General features: G+C 41.6%; 3 protein-coding genes across 11 annotated transcripts; 2 read left to right on the top strand and 1 right to left on the bottom strand.

The window, feature by feature from the left end:
• Positions 1 to 2,547: 2,547 nt before the first annotated feature.
• Positions 2,548 to 6,770, top strand: LOC114134215 (interferon-induced protein 44-like). The gene is made up of 8 exons (XM_028000636.1): positions 2,548 to 2,624; positions 3,280 to 3,788; positions 3,947 to 3,998; positions 4,392 to 4,587; positions 4,774 to 4,926; positions 5,027 to 5,198; positions 5,905 to 6,005; positions 6,095 to 6,770. The coding sequence occupies exons 2-8, from the start codon at positions 3,308 to 3,310 to the stop codon at positions 6,350 to 6,352; spliced, it is 1,413 nt and encodes a 470-aa protein (XP_027856437.1). The 5' UTR covers positions 2,548 to 2,624; positions 3,280 to 3,307; the 3' UTR covers positions 6,353 to 6,770.
• A 719-nt stretch (positions 6,771 to 7,489) lies between these two features.
• On the top strand, positions 7,490 to 9,864 carry LOC114134066 (growth arrest and DNA damage-inducible protein GADD45 beta-like). Its single transcript, XM_028000303.1, has 4 exons — positions 7,490 to 7,647; positions 8,052 to 8,153; positions 8,331 to 8,547; positions 8,894 to 9,864. Exons 1-4 carry the CDS (start codon positions 7,610 to 7,612, stop codon positions 8,996 to 8,998), a joined length of 462 nt encoding a protein of 153 aa, XP_027856104.1. The 5' UTR covers positions 7,490 to 7,609; the 3' UTR covers positions 8,999 to 9,864.
• A 2,900-nt stretch (positions 9,865 to 12,764) lies between these two features.
• gng7 (guanine nucleotide binding protein (G protein), gamma 7) lies at positions 12,765 to 21,685 on the bottom strand. Of its 9 annotated transcripts, XR_003593343.1 has the most exons (5): positions 20,502 to 20,656; positions 17,049 to 17,196; positions 16,430 to 16,545; positions 12,960 to 15,279; positions 12,765 to 12,917 (listed from the first exon to the last, which is right to left on the bottom strand). XR_003593343.1 is itself a non-coding variant. In XM_028000306.1 (4 exons), the coding sequence occupies exons 3-4, from the start codon at positions 16,514 to 16,516 to the stop codon at positions 15,154 to 15,156; spliced, it is 213 nt and encodes a 70-aa protein (XP_027856107.1). In that variant the 5' UTR covers positions 16,517 to 16,545; positions 17,049 to 17,196; positions 21,559 to 21,685; the 3' UTR covers positions 12,765 to 15,153. The 9 variants fall into 9 exon arrangements, 8 of the variants coding, with proteins under 8 accessions (XP_027856107.1, XP_027856106.1, XP_027856105.1 ...); XM_028000306.1 differs by lacking the exon at positions 20,502 to 20,656 and adding an exon at positions 21,559 to 21,685 and having other exon boundaries at positions 12,765 to 15,279; XM_028000305.1 differs by lacking the exon at positions 20,502 to 20,656 and adding an exon at positions 20,891 to 20,999 and having other exon boundaries at positions 12,765 to 15,279.
• Between the last annotated feature and the right edge of the window lie 772 nt (positions 21,686 to 22,457).

The following is a 22,457-nucleotide window of genomic DNA, read 5'->3' as shown; positions in this document are numbered from 1 at the left end:
TCATGAAACAGCAACTGGCAAGTTTATTGTGTATATAGCCACAGCACAAAACGATGTTACGTTTCTGGCAATGCAAGGACGAGGATTTAGACGGAGTCAAAAGCCAGAGAGAAGAAGAAGAAGAAGAAGTGGAGTTATACTGTGACAGAGGAGTTGGGAAGCAAACAGAAGCAGAGAAATGTCAGTTTCCATCAGTCCAACATCATCAGTTTATGGTTTGTGCTGATGGAGTTCCTCTCACCCTAATCCTCATTTCTTAATCCCATTGAGGATTTTTTTTTCTCACCACAGAGATGGAAATTATAATGTAATGTAATGTCTGCACCACAGCCCTGCATGCACAGTTTTCCTTAAGGAGATTGTCCTACTTTTCTGTTTTTATTTTTGTTTGTTTTTTTCCCTTCATGCTCTGTAGTTCCATTGTTTCCTTTCTAAATCACAATGAGATGATCAGACAAATTACAGCAAAAGCGTAAATATAAATCTAGTTCAGCTCCTTTCATTGATCTCCCACCATTACAATGTACAATTCTTGTCCCTCCAGAGTAACACTGTTGTACTGACAACACTACTAAGCAATTTGATTCTTATCTATGTGCAGTGAAAGGAGTTGTCATTCTGATTCACTGACATCTTCAATGACACATATATTTACTTTTGAGAGATTAACTAAGGAGTTTAATAAAGAAACTGGATTTCGCAGGTAATCCATGCTGTTTTGCAGTTTGCATGAATTGCTTTGAGAAACCCGTTTACTGTTTTGTAAATGTCAAAAGTGATTTGAGAAATGCACTAAAGCAACTGAGAAAAACTCTAAATAAGTTTTGCTGGGAAAGCTCACATAAAATTTCCTGTGTGTCACAATCGACGTTAGTGTTGGTGTATTTTGCAGCCTCACAGTCTAAGGCAGGGGTCGGCAACCCAACATGTTGAAAGAGCCATTTTGGATCAAAAAAATAAAAAAAATTAAAAGTCTTATATAAGGTTTATAATGAAGGCAAAAGAAGCTTTAAGTGTTTATATTAGCTATATTAGACTATTATAAAAATGATAAGTGTATACATAATTTGCATTCATTATTAAATGTTTATTTTCCCTGCTGTGCGTCCTGGATGGAATGACGCACCACGTAACTACTCTGTTGCACAATGGTGCTTTAAGTTTACCTTCCGTTACAATATTAATGTATTGTGTTTCGTTGCATTGATAAAATTAAAGAAATGCAGTAAAGAAATCTGATTTTTGATGTCACTTTTTATTATGAAGATCGACAGGGAAAGGGTCATTTTTTTCTTTTTGGTACTCGGAAAATCTGCTCCAAAATGCAGTTTGCATAACGACGATCGCTCTTTGTAAATAATCACCGTAAAGTGTGTGACCGAAAAAACAACTAAACGGAACGTGCATAACGTGCCGCTTATCTGGGCAAACGGAGTGAAATAAAACGCAACCTGCAGTTATAAAATTAAACAGCAGCCTTTTGGAATGGTAAAGTATATAAAATTAAATTAATACAGTTTAAGTTTGATTTCTGTGCAAATGCCAAGCAAGTCAGTGCAATGGCAAAACATAGCAACATCCTATTCTGTTTTGACACGCAACCATCCTCGGACGTGTGCAACAAAACACAATTATATCGCTAAGTGTCATTCTAAATATATACTGACAAAAATCACTAATCAATTTATAAAAACAACAACTTTGTTACTAAATATATGTGCCTATGGCAAGATTGTGTTCTTACGTGTTTAATGTGACTTCTGTTTACGGACATCACTGGACAGTTTCTCAACATCGGGCTTGTAAGATGCAACTTTAATCTTGACTCGGCAGCAAATGTAGCGCCTTCCCTGAAAATGTCTTTCCACATTACCGTATTTTTCAGACTATAAGCTGCTACTTTGTCCCCACGCTTTGAACCATGCGGCTTATAGCCCGGTGCGACTTATGAGTTATTTTCAAAAAGATTTGTAGGTGCGGCTTATAGTAAGGTGCGCTCTATAGTCCGGAAAGTATGTTACTCATTTTGTTATTTGACAACTCCTCGCTACAGAGCAAACATTCAGGTAATCCTTCTGCACTGGCAATGAATACAAATGATTCGGTCCAAGAATTGTAGAATCTCCCCTCGGCTATTTTTCTTTTGTCCCCTTTGCTCTCCGTGGCCCACCACACACCCGTCAGGTTGTTTACAACAGCCACCTGCCTCGCACCCCGCTCAGCTGAAAGAAACATTTGTCAGAGGCTAAGACACAAACCTTGACAAAAAAGTTGACAGAAATGTTGAAATTTAATATTTATTCTACACATTTTTATAGCATTGGAAAATGTTAAGAATGATTGTGTCATGTTTGTCCTCCTATAGAAACCATATGAAAACAAAAATATATATTTCCGAGCCCCATCTTTTTCCATTTTCAAACATTTTTGAGAAAGCTCCAGAGAGCCACTAGGGCAGCGCTAAAGAGCCGCATGCGGCTCTGGAGCCGTGGGTTGCCAAGCCCTAGTCTAAGGCATCGTCTCATATAAAAAGTGAAAGTAATAAAGTAAAAGGTGTGGTTTTGTTTCTAGATAGAGAAAAGCACAGCAGCTCACTGAGGTTTACCATTGAATCTTTTCTACAGGTAAGTTTTCTAAATTTTCCTTTAAGAAAAATTGTATTTAGATATAATTTTTGTGTGTAATGTGAACCACTGTGTTGATCAAGAAATAGCTTAAAATATCTCCAGCCATGTGTGGAGCCAATTCATCTGGTATTCATCTAAGTTTTATACTCTTTTAAATTAAAAAGATTTTTTTAAAAATCATCATGCGTATTTGTAAAAGAGGAAATGTTTTGTCCGTGTTCGAGAGCACAATGCAGGGGGAAAATGTATATTTTCTGGTTTGTAGGACTAAATTATTTTGAAGTAATACTGAAAGTAAAACCAGTTCACTGCTGGATTCAAAAGAGCTTCTGTTCTTTCAGAAGTGAAGTTGATTTTAATTGAGTTTGTGCTTAACAGTATAAACTTAACATAGAAGCTCACAAACAGGTTTTAGGAGTGCAAATAGATAGATAGATAGATAGATAGATAGATAGATAGATAGATAGATAGATAGATAGATAGATAGATAGATAGATAGATAGATAGATAGATAGATAGATAGATAGATAGATAGATAGATAGATAGATAGATAGATAGATAGATGCTTCTGTAAGAAATGCAAACTCGTAAATCTCATTGAGTAACACTTGACAGCAGCTCACTCTTCTTCCACTCTACCTTCATCCTCAGGTGATTTTGTTCCAGCCTGTCCTTCATTATGTCTGCAGTCACATCCAGTCTGTCCAAACATCAGGAGAACAATCTGCTGTCTCTCTTCAGCTACGCCAGACTCCACCTCCTTTACAAGGCCAGCATCCACGGCTTCACTGCAGCCGCCTTCCACGGCCGCTGTGACCAGCAGGGACCCACTGTCATTGTGGCCTACAACGCTGCAGGGTTTGTCTTTGGGGCTTACACGTCCAAGGACTACGCCAGGAGTGGAGCGGCTGTCAGTGATGGGGAGGCTTTCCTTTACAGCATCCGTGCTGAGAAAGACAAACCGCTCAGAGTCGGGTGTGTCAGTGGGAAGCCTGCCTTCACAGATGGAGGCCCCGGTCCAAACTTTGGTGACTTGGTTTTCTTGCATGAGGACAAGCCTGCAGTGCAGTCCAATCCAGGCAACTGCTTCATCTTCCAGGAAGCAGAGATGCACGGGAATGACTTGGCACTGATAGAGTTTGAGGTTTATCGGGTTGAAGGTTCGTGAAAGAACTTTCTTTAATGAAAATACAAAGGATCTCCGATGATTGAATCAATTTATATTCATTTGTATTTGTTATTTACACATGTGCATGTAATCTAGTCTAAAAAATAAACACCGGTTTAAATATGTTTATACTTTTCATTACAACAACAGGTCTAGGAGATCTCCTGGAGAAACCTTGGAGAAACATCCAGTGGACGTCTGAGTACGTAACCAAAGGCAACATGTCTTTATGTGGAAACTCATAAAAGAAAATCTGTAAAATATGCAAAAGTTACATTTTCAAATCCACGCTGAATTGTGCTGGGAAGTTTTCTCACCATAATTCTTGCAACAGCATTTTCAGGATGGAACAGTTTTTAAACACTTCTGGAAAAGAACAGACTAATTTGTAAATATTGGTGCTTCTTTTTATTTCATGAAATTGTTAGACGACAGACCCTGATGTGGTAAATATAATAACTGAAGCTAACTTTGATAGATTAATCTCAATTCTGAGAAATGTGCAGAATATTTTTGCCATTTTAAATTTACAATGATCACGATCTTGATTATTTACGTTCTCTTTTTTGTTTTTTTTATGTTGTTTCTCTTGCAGAAAAAAGCAACAGCTGATGACAAGCATCCAGAACTATCTGCCTGAAATCAAAGCAGTCAATCAAGCCCGTGTGTTGCTGGTGGGCCCTGTTGGGGCCGGCAAGTCGAGCTTTTTTAACTCCATCAACTCCGCATTTCGGGGCAACATGACATGCCAAGCCATCACAGGCACGGCAGGGACAAGTGTGACCACTCAGGTACCAGCAAAGCATTCACTGCTAGATTATCTTATCAGATTCAAAAGAGTAAATTTTGCAGGATTCACTGGGAAACACGGATCCGTTGCACTTCTTGTAACAGAAGGCTGATGGTGGTGACATGATTAGGTTTGACTTATTTTTAACTGACTACCAATTTATATATACATGTTATATCTCCTGCAGTTTCGCGCCTACACCATTAAGGCAGGAAGACGTGGCGGGACTCTTCCTCTGATCCTCTGTGACACAATGGGGCTGGAGGAAAACGCTGACACCGGCCTGAACGTTGACGACGTAGTCAGCATCTTCAAGGGGCACATGAAGGACCGCTACCAGGTTCTTTAAACAATCGCATTCTTTAGCGTCACATTATGTAAGCCATTTAGATGTGGGGTAATGAGTTATTCAAAGCAAGTCATTTCTTTGCTCTCCTCAGTTTAGTAGCTGTTCGTCAATCCTAGAAGATTCTCCAGGCTATCAGAAACACGTGACTCTGAACGACACGATTCACTGCGTGGCGTACGTCATCGACACCTGCAAGGTGTCACTTCTCAGCGAGAAAATGCTGGACAAGCTCACTGCCATTCGGAAGAAGGCCAACCAACTTGGTTAGTGGGAAAATGTTACACTGAAGAACGTGTCAGAGTATTCCTCTTATGTTGCTATAGTTACATGGCGCTTTAAAAATGTTCTCATACCTCCACTTTGTCATGTTAGAACCCCGAGTATTTTATCAGGATTTTATGTGTTGGACCAACACACATCCGTGAAGTGCAAAATGCAAATGAATTCAGGCTCACTTTGACTGAATGGAAAGTCACTTTCAACCAAGTCTTGCCACTGATTATCAGTTTCAATTTAGGTCAGGAGTTTGACTGGGCCATTTTAAAACATCACCATGCTGGATCTAACACATCCTACTTTAACTCTGGGCACATGTCTAGGGCTAAGATGGAAAGTGACCCTCAGCCAATGTCTCAAGTCTTTAGTTTCCTTCCACGATTGTGAGTTTCAGATTGTTATTTGCAACAAGATTAAAAACCTTTCAGTCCTGACCTTCCACCACATAATTATATTGTGTTGATCTTCTCAATTCTATCTTGAGAAAATGGGGAAAAGTTCAAGGAGGATTAACTGTTTTGTAAGGCCCCATGTAATGCATTAGGTGTTACTAACGCATCCTGCATTTGCATCCTGGAAATTTCCTCCAGCATTTCCAGGATGAAGCTCTGATTTCTTGTAATCAATCTACAAAAGCATAAAAATATACCTCAGCAATCTTCACAATATTTCCTTAATCTCGTTTCCTGCCAGGAATCCCTCAGATTTTGTTGATGACCAAAGTGGATGAAGCCTGTCCACTAGTGGCAAAGGACTTGAAAAATGTGTATCGCAGTGTTTACATCCAGAAGAAGGTAACATTATTTAAGTCGATATTTACCTTATTACAGGTAAACATCTTGTGATATGAAGGAGATCTAGACATGTCAACCTATTGTTTCAGGCCCGCCAGTTGAGTGATTTCCTGGGCATTCCTTTGTCCTATGTGCTGCCAGTGAAAAACTACAGCGAGGAGCTGGAACTGGATCAGAACACCGACATACTGCTGTTTATGGTCTTGGAACAAATCCTCAACTATGCAGACAGCTACTTTGAAAACCAGATTACAGATGATCAGGATGGAAGCAATGGACCGGAGCTCTACAGATCCATCGATCCCCGCCAAGTTGTGTCACAACGTGACGAGCCTAAGATTGTTTAGATACACAGTTACACATGTTACTGTATTGTGGAATAGTTTGGATTGCTTATGCTCTTACCCATCAGGAGGGTTCTGGTTGACAGCTGTGCTTGGGATGAGGGGGGATTGCTGAAAAGTCAATATACAATGTGATGGGCTAACTTTGAAAACTCATATCTACTGAATCCTATTCAATTGATATTGTTGCCTATTTCTAAACTTTGACTGGATTAGATGTCTTTATCTAGCAAGTACCTTGAGTTGTCATTTTATGTGGATTGCTGCCATATACATAAGCTGTAGAGGAAATGAGCTGAACCAGTGTCAATTTCTTTATGCACAAGTACAAAGTCCAATAAAACACATTTCACTGGAGCGAGTCATCCAGACGCTTTGCTCTACGTACTATCACAAAATAAAATAATCTACGCACACTCAATCCCTGCCTCTTTAGACTTTGTTCTAAATATACATTTTTGCAGTACATTTCACTACAGTTAAATCTATCTATCTATCTATCTATCTATCTATCTATCTATCTATCTATCTATCTATCTATCTATCTATCTATCTGTCTATCTGTCTGTCTGTCTGTCTGTCTGTCTGTCTATCTGTCTGTCTGTCTGTCTGTCTGTCTGTATATATATATATATATATATATATATATATATGTGTGTGTGTGTGTGTGTGTGTGTGTGTGTGTGTGTGTAATTTTATAATTTTATTTTGTGAAAAATGCATGCATGTTCACTATGGTTACTGATTAGAAATGAGCAGAGAGTTACTTTGGTCAGCCAGTAGGTGTCAGTCATAATTTCACATGGAATGTTTCGGAACATCTTTGTTATGGACAATGTGAGGGGCTTTATGTTGCACAGTTGCCATCAGTAGTTTATTACTATTCATTTTACAGACGTCTTTGTGATCACATGTTTTCGTGCGTAATGCCAACTCGAGACAATGCCAGAGTGACACAGCAGTCTTTTTTTCCTTCTTCTCCTTCAAAGTTCTTTACAACCACCCGCCAGTTTGACAACAAAAATAAAACCCAGGCGTCTTCGTGAGAAAAGAAGGACGTCGCTTTGCCTTTCAGCCAATGGCAGAAGCCGAAGAGTTTCGGTGCCGCCCTCCTCTGATCCCCAGTATAAGACGCATTGTGCAACCTTGCCAACCACCACAGACGCTGCGTTGCAAACGCTCCTGCAGAGATTTTACTCTCTCAAACTACTGGACTATTAACGCTTTCACCAAGCTGGGATTGTTTTCTGATTTGCAAGCATGATTCCCGAGGAAAGTTTCGCCTCCGCAGAGAACAGGTCAGATTTTATTTGCAATGTTTGGAAACGATCTGTTTGTTCTGTTTGCAGGGACGTCCTGTTCTGGACAGGAATGTCTTACGTCCTTTGACTCTGTAGCTATTACCTGAAACTTTCTGTAGAAATGTAACCAAAAGCACCTCAGTACTGCAGTGGACAATGTTAATATTCCACAATAAGTACTGATTGGGGTTATTTTATGCATGCATGCTGCACAAATACTTCACAGTAAAGTACAAATGCTATTGTTTATGCATTAGACACTTGCTGCATTAAAGTGCCTGGCTAATGCATTTGTTTTGCTTCTTTCATATCCTCTCTTAGCATTTTTACGGAACAAATTTTGAAGTTGTTTTTGTCTCTTTCTGTGTTCAAATGAGTAATTGTTCTGTCCCAATCCTCAGGATGCAGTCTGCAAGCTTGGCACTGGAGGAGTTGCTTGTAACTGCCCAGAAACAGCACTGCCTCACTGTTGGCATCTATGAATCAGCAAAGCTCCTCAATGCGTGAGTAGAAACCATTAATTATGGCTTAAGTCGGGGCATTATTGTATTTCCCAGCTGCATTTGCTCTGCTCACTTTCCAGACACCGACATTGCCCCAGTCTGACAGCTGCAAACGTGCGGCTTACTAGGTGTTTGTTGTTTTTCCTCCCTCTCTAATGTTTCCCTCGGTTTTTCCAGAGATCCGGACAGCGTGGTCCTGTGCGTTCTGGCGGCCGACGACGAGGAGGACGTGGCGCTGCAGATCCACTTCACGCTGCTGCAGTCCTTCTGCTGCGACAGCGGCATCAACATCCTGCGGGTCTCTGGGGTTCAGAGGTTGTGGCAGCTTCTGGGCGGAGTGGACGCCAACCGAAACCAGGAGGAGAGCGGAGACCTCCACTGCATGCTGGTCACGGTGGGTTTGTTACGACAAGAGACGGCCTGGTTACGGGTATCAAGGTGCATTCTACATGTTAAAATCCAGAAAAGGGCAGCCCTCCCCCACTTGTTGCTATGCACTGGGAAAAAAAAGTTCCTACACATTTGCTTCGCTTAGAGCCTTGTGGTAATTTTAGTCTCAAGGTGTACTCCAGCTATACCTTGAGAATCTCATGCCGGTCCATTCCTTAAACAGAAACTGCTTATGAACTGAAAGGCCGATGCTTTTTGCTCCACTGTAAATATTTCTTGCCATCTTCAAATCGAATTCTCCTTAATACATGATCGTGTTAGTCATTCATTTTCTTTTATTTTCCTTGCAGAATCTTCAGGTAGACCACTGCAGGCTACAGGAAGTTGGGACTTACTGCCAAGAGAGTCGACTCCTAGACCAGTGGGTTCCTGAGCTGGTTCTGCAGGAACGCTGAAGGGTCTGAATATCCCCAGAGACCCTAGAGCTTCTGGGTTGAAATGAAAAAGAAATGAAGGAACTCAATTGTCAAGCTGCAATAGTCCTGAGTGGACTCAATGCTAGCACCCAGACTGAAGGCAGGACAAGCCTGAAACATTCATGAAGTTGCTGTAAAACAGTTGGACATTTCTGCAAGACATGAAGAAAGAAAACTGGCTTGACTGAGTTTCTTCTCCATCAGGAAAATAATCTTATGCATGTATTTTGGACTTCTGTTTGGGCTCTCACAATGTTCAAGGACTGTTTTTAAAAAAAATAATCATTGAGGGTTGCAGCAGACTGTGTCTTATCCACACCTAGTTCATACCTGGAAGATTTGTAGGCTTTCTATCTGGACTGAAATGTTGTAATAGTGAATCTACTGTACAGCCAACATTCCTAAGTGATCAGAGTTGGGAGAGTCTCTGCGTAGAAAGGGCGTGCGTGAAAACATGGTATGCACGCACAATGTCTTTCTTTAGAAACGCCTGGGTGTGCTGTGAGTGCGTTTTTGCAGAGAGCAGCTGAACCTGTGGAGGAGTGATCGCTATGGAAACTGAAACTGCTCTGTTAGAAGGATCTGGCTGGCTTTGCAGAACGAAAAAATTGCAAAAAAACAAACAAAAAAAAAGGTCTCAGGACCTGACGATGTTTTTTTTTTGGTCTGAATTCAAACCTCAGGGGGATACAGAATGATCTGATCAAGACCGTAATGTAATGTGCCTTTACAAACGTTGCCTATTTTATAACAATATGAAAAGTTTAATTTATTGTTTGTGTCATTTGTTTTCCGGGTCTATTCTCTTGTGCAATAAGTCAATAAATTATTGGATTAATTGAGAAGATTTCCTTTCATCCATCCATCCATCCATCCAGCAGCCATTGGGTGATAGGCAGGCCACACCCTGGACAGGTCTCCAGCCCATCGTAGGGCGAGAAGATTCCTACTAAAAATTGAATAGAAAAGTCGAGCGTGCTTCACAGAACCTGCCGAGTTACGCAACAACTGTTTACGGTGGCACCGAAGTCATGGAAAAATGCATGCACTGCTAGGTCATGCAGTTTTCAAAGTAATGCTTTGTTGAGCATTACTTTTGTAGTGAACATAAGTCAACCGAAATAACACCAGGGCGGAGCCTGAAACCACGCTGAAAGAAACAGACAAAGCCAGCTGATGCAGACTGTCTGTCCCTCCAGGAAGTTTTGAGAAGATAAAAGCCTCCTTGTCAAACCATCATTTCTCTGATTGTTCTTGGTTTGTTACATACTTTCAACTTCTTGCAATTCAAGGCTGCACGCACATTTGCGAACTGTATCTCCATTGTGTGCCCTCTGCTTTACTCCCCGTTTCTTCCTGTGCTCTCACATGTCCGTCCACCACTCGGCCAGAAGGGGAACACCCAGGCACATGGACCACACGTTTGTTTACACTCTGCTGCTCAGAGGCGTAACGGGCGGCGGCGGACTTCTGACAGGCTGTGATTCACCCCACAGCCCAAATGTCATGGCCCACAAGAGGAGAATGGTTTGAAATTTTGAGTAAAGCTGTGACTGTGGAGCTAGAGCTTCTAGATTAAAGGAGGACTAAGAACACGATGCAAAGGTCTAGCTAGGAGACTTGCTATTTAAGCTTGGCACATTGTGATTCCATCTCTGCTCTGCACACCATGTACTTATTAAACCAGTGAGCATGTGCTTTATAAATCTATGCAGCCTGCAGGAAAAAAAACCACAGAATGCTTTGCTGACAGAATAAAACAAGAAAACCAAACAGGATGGGCTGGATTCATATGTAATAGGTGAAAGCTGTCAACACAATGGAGTCCAGTGGTTGCGTTAAATCATCTTTTTATTAATGTTATCTACTTCTCAATATTTTTTTTAACAGCAATATCCACAAAATATTAACAGTGTGCAAGAAAACATGAGTTATGGCACATCAGAGAACAGTTACAAAAAATAGATTTTTTTTTTTCCAGAATCAATCAAGGCAAAAAGGATACATATACTGTATGCATACACAGGAGATCAGAACACAAAGATGAGTCTCAGATGGGACTCCGAGCCAACTGAGTGATGCTTGATATGACAGTCCACCAGCAAAGAGCCTCAGACTCGCCTCACTGGGGCCAAAAATGAATTTTTGTTGAGCTCACTTTGTGAATTGGCAATGTGAGCCACATGCTCCACTTTAGGACTGTTCATTCTGTTGATCTGATAACTCCACAACCAGCATTAACACAATATACGCCACTATAAGGCAAACTAACAACTAATCAATCAGACAAACTGTCGGCAAAATCAGCATTTCAGGCCGGCCGTCTTTGATTGTAGCCCTGGAAGAGATGGAATGATTGAGAAAAAATATAAGAATGTAAAAAATTTAATTTGTCAGACATTTTTAGGGCAACAGTGTGCGTAGTGGTATGATATGCATGCTCATTTTATTCTTTAATAGACCCCTGCAACTTTTATCCTCCTTCCCCATATCCATTTATTTAAAAAAACAAAAACAATCACACATCTGGAGATGTTATTTATTTATTTACCACATATTGAACCTATATATATATATATATATATATGTTGAAGACAAGCTAATTTGACCGGTGGAATATGCTAGTTATGTGAATTTCACAACAATTTTAACTTGCTATATTTTTTTCCTCCTCTCTTCATCCTAAAGTAAGCACACCTTAATAAATAAATGGATGTCAAACATGCTAATTCTGTTTGATTTGTCTGGGAGTTAATCTGGAAAACCAGGGGGATTTGACAACAATTGCTACGCTAACTACTACAAACAATGTAATTATTGGCAGGGCAGCTAGGGTTGCCAGTTATAAGATAAAGTTGGGTTGTACCTTACTCCATTTCCGTTTAGTGACTGCTACCTGCAATGCTATTTTCACATCACCAGATGGCAATCTAAAAGATTCAACAGCACTTATGCACTCTTATCTTTGCTAAGCAGGCCAGGTGCGAAGTGTAAAGCAAAATTTCTGCCTTTTCAAGCAGATGGTTTCGATTGGCCATGTAGTTGTGAATGACGACAGCAGAAAAAGGACAAAGGACGGCTAGAATCAGTTTAAAGTAGCTTAAGCTAACCTAATAAATTTCCTTCTTTAATACAACATATTGTTGAAAACAATGAGAACATTTTTAAAAATTGATTTCTCTTTATTTTCAGAGAATAGGATTATGATATGTCAAATTGTACATATTTTACAAGACTATTCTCACTGTATTTTGATTCTGATTGAATAGCAAAAACATAGCAACCCTATAGTAGCCAATGATAAATTAGGATACTGAAGAGTCAAAAGAATTTCTAGATGGAAACCTTGAAAATGTAACAAAGCGGACGCACCAAAATATCACATGTACTAGCTAAAGCTATGTGACCTTTCCCCTGGCCAGACTAACCCTGACCTAGAACTGCAGGACCACAGGGTTGTAACACTGCCATGTTTTTATGAACAACAGGCACTGTGCTCTAATATTCTTTGAAATTTTCCTACAAATGCAAACAAGTACAAGTCTTTTCCCAACTCCATCTCCGCTAAATTAAATACCACTAAGACCACATCCTTTCCCCCCCACACACACATGCATACTATATGCCACACACCCCCAACCTGAAGTCTTATCCTTTTGAAACTGCCTGCTCTCTTTGTTCTGAATAAAATCCAAAGGCAGAATAAGCAAGGTTTTTTTACAAGAAGATGTAAAATTAGGCTAACTGGTGATTTTAGCGTTCAGTGTGAGCAAATACACAAACATAATCCAACACAATCTGGGTCCTTTCAGCATAGTCTGTTTTAAAAGCTGATCTGTGCAACACTGATGTACAAGACACGCATGAGGAAGCATGGACCAGGAGAACCTCTCATAACCTTCAAAGGTCAGCGTCACAACAGAGGAGCAACAATTAAAACAATCATGCTCTGTAACTGTGCCCTACTCTCGACTAAAATCGTAATGCCGTGCAGATCAAACCACTCCATTTTTGAAAAGCTTCGCTTAAATTTGCATCAAGTCCAGTTTCAATCCGTTTAGTATCACTCCTCTGAAATTACAGATGTATGACATTTGTGTTGCTTGTTGCCCCAAAAATGTGCCACTAAAGACCAAACAAAAACGGCAGCATTGATATTAAAGGAAGGCTCAGGAGGTTGATTTGTTGGCCACTGCAATGAGGTCTGATGTTGATTAATCCCCCTTACAGACTCCATCTTTAACCTTGCAACATTTTTGTTTTTATTTGTTAAAATCCTGACTGCTGCGTTTTTAACTATGGCTAAAACTAACCTCCGCTAACGCAAGCCTTTAAAAACTGAAAGAAAAATGAGAAGACGGACATGATCTTTGACGGACAACAGGGATTCAGTGTTAAAAATTCCAACATCCACAGACCAGGGTAGTTCTGTGTTTAGATTCTGTATCTTACAAACACTGTACAGGGTAATAATACTCAACTGATCGGCTTTCATGGACTCCATAGAAAGAAGGTCACATAAAAAATAAAAAGCCAAGACAACTACTCTTCAACTTATCACTTCTGCACGTCTAAAAGAAAGTTTTTACACTTAGTTTGTTTCTCTTAATGCCATTTTCTTCCCTCTTCGTTTTCAGGTTTTACAATCAAGTTTGGTTTTGTTAGATTGGAGGAGTGTGGTGGAGGAGCAGAGGACACAGAAAGGGGGAATCCAAGAGCCGATCTCTGGATTGTGGTGAACTCGCGTGAAATGAATTTATTCTGCCGTTTAGACCGGATTTGAAGTCACTGTAGGCGTCAGATTGTTCAATCAATCTTTCTGAAAGACTCCCTACATGTATCTTTATGTGTAACAACAAATATGAGCTGAAAACAGAGAAAATGTTAAAGTTTGAACTTTCTCCGTTGTTGCAGATGGATTCTCCAGAGTGGTCAGTCTGTGGCCTCGCTCCCACTTAAAGTAAAGCACACGAAGGTTTGATGTACAGTAGAGACTCTAAGATCTTATGAGGTGAGACCCCAGATCCAAACCAGGTCGGCCATTGGTAACGCCTCCTTCCCGTTAAGGTAAAACAACAACAAAAAAAAGTACAATATTGTCTTAAATGTTAAGCAATGCTTCAACAAAATACCTAAACATACATTAAGTATTTCTTAAGAAAACCCCCCAAAACAAAACAAAACAAAAAGCAGTAAACGTCCACGGTTAATAGCTTGAGTTCTTTGTTGAGCTGTTCGCTGAGTTCCTCTGGTTGGTCCAGATCTGAGGTCGGCTAAGACATCGACCCTGAACCAACGGCAGCAGCTATCTCGAGCCGCAGTGGAACCAGCGACAGCGGATCAGCATCTAGAGACAGGTGGGGGTTTTTGTACAGGTTGGCACAGCTGGAGGCTTGGCCCAAAAAGGCTGGAGGCAGCCGCAGAGAGGCCGCAGGTGGAGAAGAGGTCTGTTGATACGGATTCGAGAGGGAACATGCTGTGGTCTGACCAAAGCAAAGACTCTAGCTAAAGACAAAGCTCACGGATTGTCTTTTTTTTTATTAATCTTAAAGTTCCCGCAGAAGATTAAGCATTTATTGAGCTTTTCGCTGCGACACTGGCTCGTGTTTGGCACGGTCGGACTGGCGTCCACCACTTATTTGTGTTGCCCACATGCTTCTTCCCACTGCCTGCCTGTGCAGCAGCTGCCCATCATTTACCCGACACCTCGTTTCATGACCGGCGACGGAGAAGTAGCGGGCCTCCTACCAATTGTTAAATGTCAGAAATAACTTTTCAAGTTAAGCGGTTGTTAATTCACCAGCATATGGGAATAATACCAAAGCACTTTGGACCATACTCTATGCTTAACTCATCTCAGAAGCTATAAGGACAAGATACCTGCCCCCTAGTGGTGGTTCTGGATTGTGGCACTGTTTCAGAGTGGCTAAATTTGGAGCGACTGTGTGTGTAACCCCCAAACGCCAGCTGGGGTTTCTCAGCGTCTGAGGATGGTTGGGGACCTATTTTGATAGCAAAAGTCAACTTTTATGTGTGAGCCTATGTGAATAGGAGAATCTGTTGTGTGCATGTGTGCGGGCGTGTATGTGTGTGTGTGTGTGAGGGCAAAAAAAAAAAAAAAAGCACGTATGAAGCTATAGGATGATGCAAGGCTTCTTGTCCTTGAAAGGGTTTTCAGAGGTGGGCACGCCAACCAGCAGGGGGTCGCTTCGAGCGTGCTGCTCACAGTAACTCATCAGGTCCGCCGCCGCTTTAGACACCTGGGGAGGCGGACGGGAAGAGGGGTTCAGAAAAAAAACAGCGTGAGAGGAAAGAAAAACTTTCCAAAAAGAAGTTCTCATGTCCCTATGCCTCTGATGACTCCACATAATTGCACATCTAGCTACAATTGTCTTTAGAAATTAAAAGAACTGCTAGGAAAATACAATCAAGCTTCAACAAGTAAGAAAAGCAATCACAAAACGGAAAAAAACCAAACAAACAAGCAACATAAAAATCAGACCACAAAAAGCAAAAACAATAATTTGGAAAAGATTTAATCTGCGACCTAAACAGAGCAGTGAAAGGAGAGTATTTGGTATGTAGTGGGAGTTACCTCCGTGGAGGTGGGTTGGCAACTAAAACACTCTTTCTCCTTTTAGTCTCTGACTAAATCTTGGAAAATGAAGAAAAAAACTTTTTCTGCTGCACTAAAAGTAATTTTAAAGTTCAGAAATATATGAGGGGCTCTGTCCGTTTGGGGTCTTAAGCACGGTTCACAGAATCATAAAGTGAATTTTGAATTTAAAGCAGTGAAAAGACGGTGAGATTAGAGTGACGTACGACAGCAGTATCTAGAAAAAGATCCAGGTGTGATAGTAGTAGCTTCAGTACTCTAACTGTGGAGTAATGAAGGCAAAACTTACTAAATCATTACTTTTCAGTATAATGTTCTTAATCAGTAATCTCCCAACTTTTAAAAAAGTAACAACGAGCGTCAACAGTTATGTAGACTACTGGTCAGGGTGTCAGATGAATCATTTGAACCAAAAATAAACTTTGTTATTATGACAGTTTTGTCATTATTTAGTTTATTGAGGGTATTATCCATCCATGTTCTTTCCTATGTGGTTGAGGTTGAATGGATTTTGTAAATGGAGTTACGACTAGGTGTCATTGACATAAAAGTGAAAAGAAAGCAAGAGATTTTATTTAGTTTTTTCCCCTTTTATTCGCACATTTTACTCAAGCTTAGTATTTCATGGAAATCTATACTTTATTAACAAAAAAAAAAAGTATAGCGTGATAAAAAACACAACTAAGCTTTAACACTAAAGCTCAATTGCAGTGGTGGCACATTTTTAAAAAAAATAGGAATACGAGAGAGGAAATATATGATCCACACACAAAGCAGATGACCAATATTATCACCTTAATGCGTTCAATTCCTGCCTCGATCCTCAGCTGCTCCACCAGTTTCCTGGCCTGGGCGATATTATTAGTAGTGGACATATTCATCCATCAGAAGACACCAACACAGGAGAAAACTGCAGGAAGAAGAAGAAGAAAGAGAGACAGAAACGTTCAAAAGGAAGCTGTCGTCGTGCCCTAGCTTATTTGTCTCTTAGCAAATGGCTCTTAAAGGAGTTCTGTGAATCTCTAATTTTCCAGGAACCCTGCTTTCATACCATTGACAGATTTTTATCGATTCATCAGAATTGTGTGCCTTTCTATTGTAAACGTTGGACAACACTAGGTGTGGAGCCACAGCACCACATAGAGGTTTTAACGTGGTGGTGCAACACAAATGTTGACTGAGAAACCAGTGGATACGCAACACAGAACATACAAAATAAACATGGAGGGACCCCGGGGGTTCAAAGGGAAACAGGCCCACATTTATGTTCGTAATGTTTGAGACAGGAATAGTTTTTCTGCTTCTATAGGAGCACACACACACACAAAAAAATCAACTCCAAGTTGCTTTGCTGACTCCGTGCTCCCAAGAACATGGATCATGATACATTAGCCTCTACAAACGGAGCCTTACCTGACCGGCGGTGTGCAGACAGGACTCTCTCTGAACACTAATGTGAGAGGTTGGAGAAGACGAGCTGAGGGGAAGCAGGCGGCAGGACAACAATAGGCGTGTAATGAGAACAGAGCTGGGAGGCAGCTGAGTTTACATTGGCTTCTCTCTGTGCAAAAGAAAAAGCAAGTTACACAAATGTTTGATGTTTTTTTTCTTCTTTTACAGTCCAACAACTCTAATCACTAATAATCAATAATTATTTCATATTCAGCATTTCAGAGTATTCCCACCTCTGAACGTTTTCCACATTTTGCCATGTTACAACCACAAATTTCAATTTACTATTATTTTATTGGAACCTTATGTTACACAAGAGCACACAGTATTGAGTAATTATCAAGGGAAAGGAATCTGATGCATGTTTATTTTAAAATTATTTTCATTACAAATCTCTTACTCCGACACCCTCAAATAAAAGTGCAACGTGTCGCTTTCAGAAACCAGCCAAGTAGTAAATAGTCCTAACCTGTCAATAGGGTGTCATTTAATATTGATATGAAAAGTTGAGGATAGGTTTAGGTTATGAAACTCCATCCAAATAAAATGGTGCCTCTGGAGGAGCTGCAGAGATCCACAGTGGAGGACAGGATAACTAATCTTTACATAAAGGCAATCTTTAGGCCATTGCTGAAAGTTGCTTTGCAGTTTGCAATAAGATAACACAGCAAACACGTGAAAGAAGTGCTTTGACAAGATGCGATAGGAGTTGTTGCTTTTTTCCCCACATGCAAAATGCTACAGTGTGCTGAGCTGAACAGTTCTTGACTTTAATGTCAAATGTGACTGACTGGAATCACATTTCACTCTAAGTTGCAGCAACTCACAATGAGGTGCGGAGAAAATGCCAGGATCCTCTGCAAAACAGTTTATAATAGCAGACAAGCAAGAAGTATTGGTTTTAAAATATTTTTACCAACAAAAAAAAAAAAAAAAAAAGAGGCAAAATGATAAAGATGAACAGATTCACTGGCTGAACAAGCTGTTGATGAAAAGACGGGTGGAGCTAAGTACAGGATGGAGCGAATGGAGCACAGTTCACCATCCAGCAGGACAGCGACTGCAAATATCCAGCAAAACAACAATAAACATCATCATCATGTGCGGGCAATGGTTCAGTCAAACTACAGATCTAAATCAGTTGGAGGATTTCTCTCACCGACTTGTTTTCATGGATGCTCTTCCTCCAACCTGAAAATCTGAGTTATTTTGTAAAAAAAAAAAAAATAAAAACAACAACAAAAACCACCCAAAAATAAAGACATATTAGCCATAATTATTGCTGTGAAACCTGATTTTAAAAAGACTGACAAGAAATGTCTGCCACACTTTTCAGGTCCAAAGCAACCGCTGCTTTTGTGTTGGTCCATCACATTTACATATAAACACAGTAAACTGACAGTTGTTGTTGTAACTTGACAAAATGTGAGAACGTCCAAGGAGTAAATGTGAAGTCAACCTAAAGCCATGTGAACCCTTTGCTCTTTTGTGCACATTGTTTCCAACGTGCTGTCACAAACTTTCTGCCGTCTTCTGTTTGCCCTGCTCTGAGCTCGACGAGAACGCCTCATTGTCAGCACTTATAATCACAACCACACCTACAGTGCCGTCAGGGAGCTTAGCTGCCACCCAGCGCCTCGGTGTGCCGCTCTGTCTGTCGCTCTCAGGAGGAGAGTCCTGCTTTAATTACTACAACCATGGAGCAGATCAGAGAACCGTGTGTGTAATTAGGGCTCCTGTGTAAGCGGGTGAGTGTGCAAGTGTAAGAGACAGAAAGAAATAAACATTTCGTAATAATAAAAAATATATTTTTCCTCTTTAAATTGTGAATATGAAAGGGTTTGTTTTTTTTTGCCTACAAATATTAGGAATAATTCTTGTATTTTGGTCAGAAAGAGATTTCCAAATCAGCCACGCTGTATTAAATAAATTAAGATAAAGTAGCTTTTGCTCGCTTTTGTTTACATCTGATGTACTGTTGTCTGATGACGGCTTTAATAATAAACAGCCTTTTCTGTCTTTTTCCTGTATTTCTTGCCACATCAGGACAATGGTATCTTCCACATTATTTTAGCAAAGTTGTACTTTTCAAGAGCAAAGTCATATTTGTCATCCTGAGCTTTGATATTTTTGCCAAGATAAGGTTTAAAGGGATATTTGAGGAATGTTTGCGCCTTGACAAAATGCAGCTTCAGCTTCCTGTTCTCAGCTAACATATATGAGGTCATCGGTGTGGTCTTCTGCTGCTGTAGCCTGACAACCGTCTGTGATTATTCAGCATATTTAAAACTTGGTTGCTTTTGAAATAATCATAGCAACTCATCTGTGCTCAGTTTAAACTTCAACAAGTTACCTTCACCACTGTATGCATCAACGCTGCCAAGTGAGAACTAAAAACGATATTTGTGGCATTTTCATGTACAAATCAATAACAGCTTCACTTACACGGCATGGCTTCCTATCAAAAAGGGCAACTGCTGTCTCTCTGCACACACATTTATCAGATTTAGTGTTCCTTTGGTACATATACAGTGTGTACCTCTTGCTACTATTTTGTTCTCTAATGGAAATAAGTCTCTGTCTCAATGGAAGCTTACCAGCATTAAGGTAGACAAAAACAAAACAAAACAAATGTTTGCTGTTATAATATGTGCAGCCTGTTTTTAAAACTTTCTGAGAGCTGAAATAAACACTCCTCCCTCCCCACACTCCCACTTAAGTCACATCAGTCTCCGCTCCAAAACATTAGAGAAATACACGAACATCAACACGGCATCCCAACGAAATATCCGAGCAGAAAAACACGGCCCCGCCGGATCTGGACAGGCCCCGCTATCAGCGGCCAGCCAGCGGAGCCCACGGCGGCTCTCAGGACGCGCAGAGCCCCCCACCCCGCATCAACCCCTTATTGATCCCAGCAGCTGCCTGGCGCTGATCGGGCCTGTATGTCCTCTGCTTCACAGGCCCTGCTCGCCGCTCCGCCGTGTGAAAACACAATGCGGGCATTTTGATGGATGGAACAGCGTGTCCTCTCTCCCGTGGCTATCCACGCACCAAAAGACACACACGCATACGCACGCCGAGCATGCACACGCGTACACGCACAGGCACCCAGACCTTGTGCACACATCAAAGCCAAAGATTACCCCCCCCCCCCCCTCCTCCACCCCCGTCTCCTCCTCATGTGAAGACCAGACAAGATCGCTTGGAGCTCTGAAAGAAGACCCCCCTCCACCCGCTCTACGCCCTCCACGCACCCCCTGCCCCCTCACCCCCCACGATCGCCAGCCGTGGCAGTGGGGTGGTGACATGCTCCAGCAGACCACTAGAAACTCATCCAGGGACCACACAAGACCGGAGCGCACGCCAAAAAAAAAAAAAATGTTCCGCTATTATGCAAAATAATAGGCCTACTTCGACAAATAAGATCCAGCTTCTGCTGCCTGCGCTTCCTCAGAAGGTCCAAAGCCCCCCAGGCTGCAAGAAATCTTCCACTGACCCTGTCCCCGGTCCTCCCCACCCTCTCTGCCGGCTACACACACACACACACACACACACACACACACACAAACACAAGAAGAAGAAAAAAAAAGGGGGTGGGTTGGGGAGGTGTGTGTGTGTGTGTGTGTGTGTGTGTGTGGAGAGGGGGTGGGGGGGATCCGATTCGTGACACCGATGGAGCCCCCCTCTCCTGCTGCTGCAGCCGAACCTCGGTGACAAGAATTCGGGGGGGTTCGCAGAAAGCGCACAGTGTTGCTATAAGACAGGAAGGGAGGAAAATAGCCGAATATCACCAAACTCACCTCCGAATGCGCTGGATTGGTGATTTAAAGGGCCAGATCCGCTCGCTCCTCGTCTCCACCGAGCCAAACGCCTCCCCCACCGCTACAGTGTCTGTCCACTCCTCTACCTCCCCCCCTCCCACCATCACCCCCCCCCCCCCTCTCTCTCTATCTCTCTCTCTCTCTCTCTTTCCCCGCCGATAAGCAGCTTTAACCCAGGTGTTGGTAAAACATCATCAAACGGAGCGACAGCAATAATCCTTCTAGCAGAAGGGCTTATTTTGTAATTTCCCAATTATATTCTTATCAATAAACACGCAGGGAAATATGAAAGAATGTACCAAATTTAACAGTGGTTATTTACATTTTCTCCACAAATACCTGCTACTTATAGTATTTCCAATACCCCAGCAACCATTTAAAAAAAAATGGCATAGGGGACCCACACGTGTTTCCTAACTCTTCTTCCTGTGTATTATGAACTCGTTGGTTCAGAGGTTTATCTGTTTGAACGGTTTTGGATGAGAAACGCGAGGAAGGAAGAAAGAATGGAGGAAAAGAAAGAAGGGAAAATGGAAGGAGAGATGGAAGAACGGATCAAGAACAACACTGAACCGAAACTCCCTACACTTCCCCGTTTTATACTCTGTAAACAACATTTCTTCACACACAAAAAAAGCTTCACTCACAGTTTCTCTGACTGAATTGTGCTCAGTGACATATTATATAACCACGCCATTAAACCGGCCGTCTTCTCAAAGTTTTGTCTGTAATTTTCACATTAAGCATCAGTGGGTGGGGATCTTAGACACGCCCACTCCTGTGTGCATCTGGACCTGGTTTACTTGTACTGTAAAAACAACTGTATTTCTCTACAGTGCAGCGCCATTTTGCACCAGGCGATGGCGCCATTTACCAACTCTAGCTCCCACAAGACTCAGTGGGAGAGGAAGAGAGAGGAGGAGGAGGAGGAGGAGGAGGAGAGGGTTTCTTGCTCGTTGGCTCTACACACACACACACACACACACTCATGCAGCTTCTCACCTAACAGAGCTCCATCCTCCTCGCAGATAAACACGCGGCTGCGTCTACCGCTATAGCGATGGCTGAATACAACCATTTCTCTGAGCCGAGCAGGGCTGCGGGCTAAATGTGTTGAATCCTGTTTTCAAACACAGATTTATTTTGTTCCCTTGCTTGTTCCCGACAGGCAGGCAGAAACAGCCTTTTGCCACTAGTTTAAGCTAACAAGCGTAGTCCCTCTTGGTTTCCATTTTACTTCCTCTGACCCCACCCTTGCTGCGTTGAGCGACGCGCAGGGTTAGAAAGAAGTGAGCGGTGGAAGCCCATGAGTCACCATGACAGAAGTAGCATGAACCCCCATATATTTTTACTTATTTATTTATTATTTTGCAGGCGCAGCATTGACCTAATTGGAGAAACATGTGTCTTAGTGCGTGTGCGACCACAGCAGCACGTTTGGAGACGATGGGTAACTAATTAGGGTCCAACCGGAAGTGGGAGGTGGGGCTCGTGAATAAGGGGGGTTGTGGTTTAAGCCTGAGGGTGTAACGTCTTTGTTGGACAC

Source organism: Xiphophorus couchianus, chromosome 19 (genome assembly GCF_001444195.1).
Source record: "Xiphophorus couchianus chromosome 19, X_couchianus-1.0, whole genome shotgun sequence".
Classification (NCBI taxonomy): Eukaryota; Metazoa; Chordata; class Actinopteri; order Cyprinodontiformes; family Poeciliidae; genus Xiphophorus; species Xiphophorus couchianus.
Note: the sequence above shows the minus strand (reverse complement) of the source record. Positions and strands in the feature narration are given on the sequence as shown.

Excerpts from the sequence above, each read along its gene's own strand:
- LOC114134215 (XM_028000636.1), top strand. The coding sequence starts at position 3,308 with ATGTCTGCAGTCACATCCAGTCTGTCCAAACATCAGGAGAACAATCTG. Across the intron at positions 3,789-3,946 it reads TGAGGTTTATCGGGTTGAAG|GTCTAGGAGATCTCCTGGAG; the intron begins GTTCGTGAAAGA and ends TTACAACAACAG. Across the intron at positions 4,588-4,773 it reads GGACAAGTGTGACCACTCAG|TTTCGCGCCTACACCATTAA; the intron begins GTACCAGCAAAG and ends TATCTCCTGCAG.
- LOC114134066 (XM_028000303.1), top strand. The coding sequence starts at position 7,610 with ATGATTCCCGAGGAAAGTTTCGCCTCCGCAGAGAACAG. Across the intron at positions 8,154-8,330 it reads TCAGCAAAGCTCCTCAATGC|AGATCCGGACAGCGTGGTCC; the intron begins GTGAGTAGAAAC and ends CGGTTTTTCCAG. Across the intron at positions 8,548-8,893 it reads TCCACTGCATGCTGGTCACG|AATCTTCAGGTAGACCACTG; the intron begins GTGGGTTTGTTA and ends TTTTCCTTGCAG.
- gng7 (XM_028000306.1), bottom strand. The coding sequence starts at position 16,516 with ATGAATATGTCCACTACTAATAATATCGCCCAGGCCAGGAAACTGGTG. Across the intron at positions 15,280-16,429 it reads CAGGAATTGAACGCATTAAG|GTGTCTAAAGCGGCGGCGGA; the intron begins GTGATAATATTG and ends CCGCCTCCCCAG.